Source organism: Microcebus murinus, chromosome 6 (genome assembly GCF_040939455.1).
Source record: "Microcebus murinus isolate Inina chromosome 6, M.murinus_Inina_mat1.0, whole genome shotgun sequence".
In the NCBI taxonomy this organism is placed as follows: domain Eukaryota; kingdom Metazoa; phylum Chordata; class Mammalia; order Primates; family Cheirogaleidae; genus Microcebus; species Microcebus murinus.
Genome location: NC_134109.1, coordinates 70672151 through 70676024, shown reverse-complemented (window position 1 = coordinate 70676024; position 3874 = coordinate 70672151). Strand labels below are relative to the sequence as shown.

General features: G+C 38.0%; 1 protein-coding gene across 1 annotated transcript; it reads right to left on the bottom strand.

Annotated features, from left to right (window-relative positions):
• Positions 1 to 2225: 2225 nt before the first annotated feature.
• On the bottom strand, positions 2226 to 2441 carry LOC105864687 (phosphatidylinositol N-acetylglucosaminyltransferase subunit Y-like). Its single transcript, XM_012752658.2, has one exon. It carries the CDS (start codon positions 2439 to 2441, stop codon positions 2226 to 2228), a length of 216 nt encoding a protein of 71 aa, XP_012608112.2.
• Positions 2442 to 3874: the final 1433 nt, after the last annotated feature.

Genomic DNA, 3874 nt, shown 5'->3' with positions numbered 1-3874 from the left:
CATAAGAGTGTACAGTGATGTGTCATCCAGGAAATGTAAACTGTCTGTTTTCCCAAATCTGTCGGTTGTTTTGACTTGAGAGGATGAAGAAAAAGCAGTAGATAACTATGCTCATAAATTGTCCACCAAGTGAGAAACAGATAACTGACTTTGGAAAACAAGAACAACTTTGAATCTTTTTGTTTTTCCTGAAGAAGAGAATTAAACAATTAAGACTTTGTTTTAGAGTTCTGACAAGTACCAACTACTTGAAATGCCTTAAAGTCTGCTACTGCTTCAGTGTTTGGGATGCTGTCATTATTTTGGAGGAAAATTTTTGAATATTTTCTGATGATGTTTGGATATATCTATTGCCATAATTATCATAGTTCTCTGAAGATTTGAAAAATGATTATATTTCAAACATAGTGCTTCTAATTTAAGCAGAATGAGTATGGACAGGTTTGTTGTACTTAGATTCTCTCTTTCTACCTCTCTCTCTCCTTCTCTCTCTTCCTTTCCCTGTGTCCTCTGTCCTTTATTCTTTCTCTTTCTTGGCTTTGCTAGACTGATTCTGTGTTTTAGTCCTTTCTGAAGTAAGCATCTCTGAAGGATCAACCATTTCTTTGAGTTACAATATCATCACCATCAACATTTAAAAATCATTTTATTATGAAATAAAACAGCTGTTCGCAAAAGTATGTAAGACCTACAAACAGTGAATTTACATTATTTAGGTGCATGTAAATTTAAGACTGTGATATCTATGCCTATGTATCTATGTATATCTATATCTATATAGAGAAATTTATTTTAAGAAATTGTTTCATGCAATTGTGGAGACTTTGAAATCCAACTTCTGTAGGTCAGGCTGTAAGTCTGGAGACCCATAGAATAGTTGATTTTGCAGAATGCAGACTGGAGGCAGAATTTCTTCTTATTTGGGGGACTTCAGTATTTCTCCCTTAAGACCTTCAACTGATTGGATGAGGTCCACCCACATTATGGAGAGTAATTTACATTACTCAAATGCTAATCTCATCTAAAAAATACCTTCATAATAACATCTAGACTGATGTTAGGCCAGATATCTGGGAACTGTGGCCCATCCAAGTAGATGCATAAAATTAGGCATCACCTCCTCTTTACCTTTAGTAATTCTTTTCTATAAGTCTACTTTGTCTTATATGAGTATAATAGGTCAGCTTTTTAAAATTTATTTTCCTTGGTATATCTATTTCATTCTTTTCTCTCAATTTCTCTGTGCATTAAATCTCAATATATTCTTTTATATACACACTCTTAACTGTTTGTTGGCTTTTTATCTCACTGCGAATAGAAGCAATAAGAAGAGAATTTTCAGAAGCTTCAGCACTTCCCAATCACTTGCATCTGTGCTCACTCTGTTTTCCGTCTCATTAGACTGTAATTCCATGAAAACAAGACCTTTGCTTATCTTTGGCGCTTATCATCATAACTGACAGAGAGTAGGCCTTTAAAAAATAATTGTTGAATTAAAAATATATGAAAAAATAAATATCTCTATCATAACCAGAGCAAAAATTACCATTCATTCACTCTAACAATTTATTATGTGCCTATTTCTTGACAGGCCATATTCTAGAAACTGACAATATAGCAGAGGATAGAATGGATTAAAAAAACCTCTAAACTAAGGGCATTTATCTTTTAGTTGAGGGCTAAGTTCATATCAGCCACTACCATAGGCCTTTACATGAATCATCTATCTTTTTGGTAAGTACATGAGATTTCCATTTTGTTGTATGGTTTTATATTACACTAGTTCAAATGCATTTCTCTATAACTATTCTAACATAGCCCTTTGGAATTATTTCAGTCATCCTTACCATGTGACTTTACCAAAGACCTTGAAGGTAAACAAACAAACAAAATTACAAATGACTAATTTTCAGATGAATAGGATAAGAAATAGTCATCAGATGATGATCGAGGGTGTTAATTTATAACAAGACACTGCATAAAAATGTTCCTTCTGATACAGCAGTTGTAAGTCAAAACTTTCAAAAAACAAGGGGAGAACAACACTACAACAAAAGAAGCTTCTGCAGCTTAAGCCTCCCGTAGTCCTAAGCCTGACAAACACAAGTGAACCATCTTTCCTGCAAACTATAATAAATGGGTCTCCAATATTTCCGTCTGGCTGAACCTTCAGAGATAGATGCTCAAGACATATTAACATATATACCATCTTGACTGTGGTTGTATTAATTATGCCTGAGAAGTTTAATACCCATCCAAGTCCAAAGGTGGAAGAACACATACACTGATATGGTAACAGGCAAGAGCAGAGTGTAAAAGCGAAGGCTCATTGTGTTAGAGCAGCCCCGTGAGAAACTTTCTTCCACAGTGGCTGAGTAGAACAGTCCTGCGAAAGAAACCAATGGAATAAGAACAGTCAACGTAGGAGGAGACAGAAACATTCTTCTCCTCCACTTATTATCCACTACCCTGTTTAATAAGGTATATGGTATTAAGAAAATTTGGTTGTGTTTTTTAAAATTATGACCTAGTGCTGCTCCGCTTCTTGCTTCTCATTTTGCTGTGTCATCCTAGCTGCTTGTGGTATCACATTAGGAATCCCATCAATGCTTGGCTATTCCCAACTGTTTATTGGGAATTCATTTATTTGTTGATGCTTCATATCTGAGCAGCTTCTTGGAGAAGCAGGCACACCAGGAACTTCAGCAGCTCTGGGTCAAGGTGCAGGGTCTCCTCCGCTTTCTGGCTCAGGTGGGCTGAAGGCCGCGACCCTGACGGTGCAGGGACGCACCGGCGACCGCAGACGCAGCGCGTGAGTTCCCAGCAGCGCTGAGCATGCCACATGCTTCGCTCAGCGTGGTCTGATACTACTATAGCTAACACGCGCCACTGCGTCCTCTGCCAGCCAGCCAGGGCCTAGCTCCCCTTCCCTCTCTCCCCTTCTTTTTAAAATCTTACAAAAATAGTAAGTTAATTACCATACCTATCTTCAGATGAGAAAGCTGAGGCTTACCTCGCCTACCCAATATCACGTAGAACTAGAATGAAGACTGAGGTCTTCAAACATCTTATTGTTTTCTTCATTATTTTTAAAAACATTTCTTTTCTGTTTCTTTTTCATGTCTTCATTTTTAATTACATTACTTTCAGTGGCTTTTTTGCAAACATATATCTTAATTACTAATTTACTGGGTTTCATAGGGGCTTAGCTCGGGAACAGTGAGGAAAAATCTAGCAAAAAGCTTAAGCACAGGTTTTGAGCAACTGTAGCTTTGGCCCCAAGATGGCAGCGTTTGCATTGGCCCTGTCTGAAGGTCTGAATGTGTAATGTGTGGAGGGAGGCTAATATGGTCTCTGATTGGCTGGGCCTACTTTCTGAGAAACCCTTTGTTTAACGTTAAGTGAAGAGAAGATGTTAAATAGACAAGTTGACTTTGGGGGGCAGATCTCTGCAGAATAAAAATGGAGAAGCATCTGAGGAACTCCTTCGTGGTTTTGTGGCTTTATTTTTGTTGTAAGTGGAGAGTTTTAGCTAGGTTGACGACAGTAAATGTAGGGGACATTAACTTAGGATTTTGGGCAAAGGTGTAAAACATTGGGTTAAGAGGAGGGAAGAAAATAGGGCCATTTTCCATTCGTCAGGGATTTGGTGTGGGGGATAAAGAGGAATGCAAAATAGAAAGAATTAAGACTGATTGATCTCTTGACTGTCACTTTGCTTTCTGAATAGGGGTAAGTGGCCAAAACCAAGTGGAGCAGAGTCCTCAGTCCCTGATCGTCTTGGAGGGAGAAAACTGCACTCTTCAATGCAATCATACAGTGAGCCCCTTTAACAACTTACGGTGGTACAAACAAGAGACTGGGAAAGGTCCTG

Bases quoted from the DNA above. Each gene is read 5' to 3' on its own strand.
- LOC105864687 (XM_012752658.2), bottom strand. From the start codon at position 2,441: ATGTTTCTGTCTCCTCCTACGTTGACTGTTCTTATTCCATTGGTTTCT.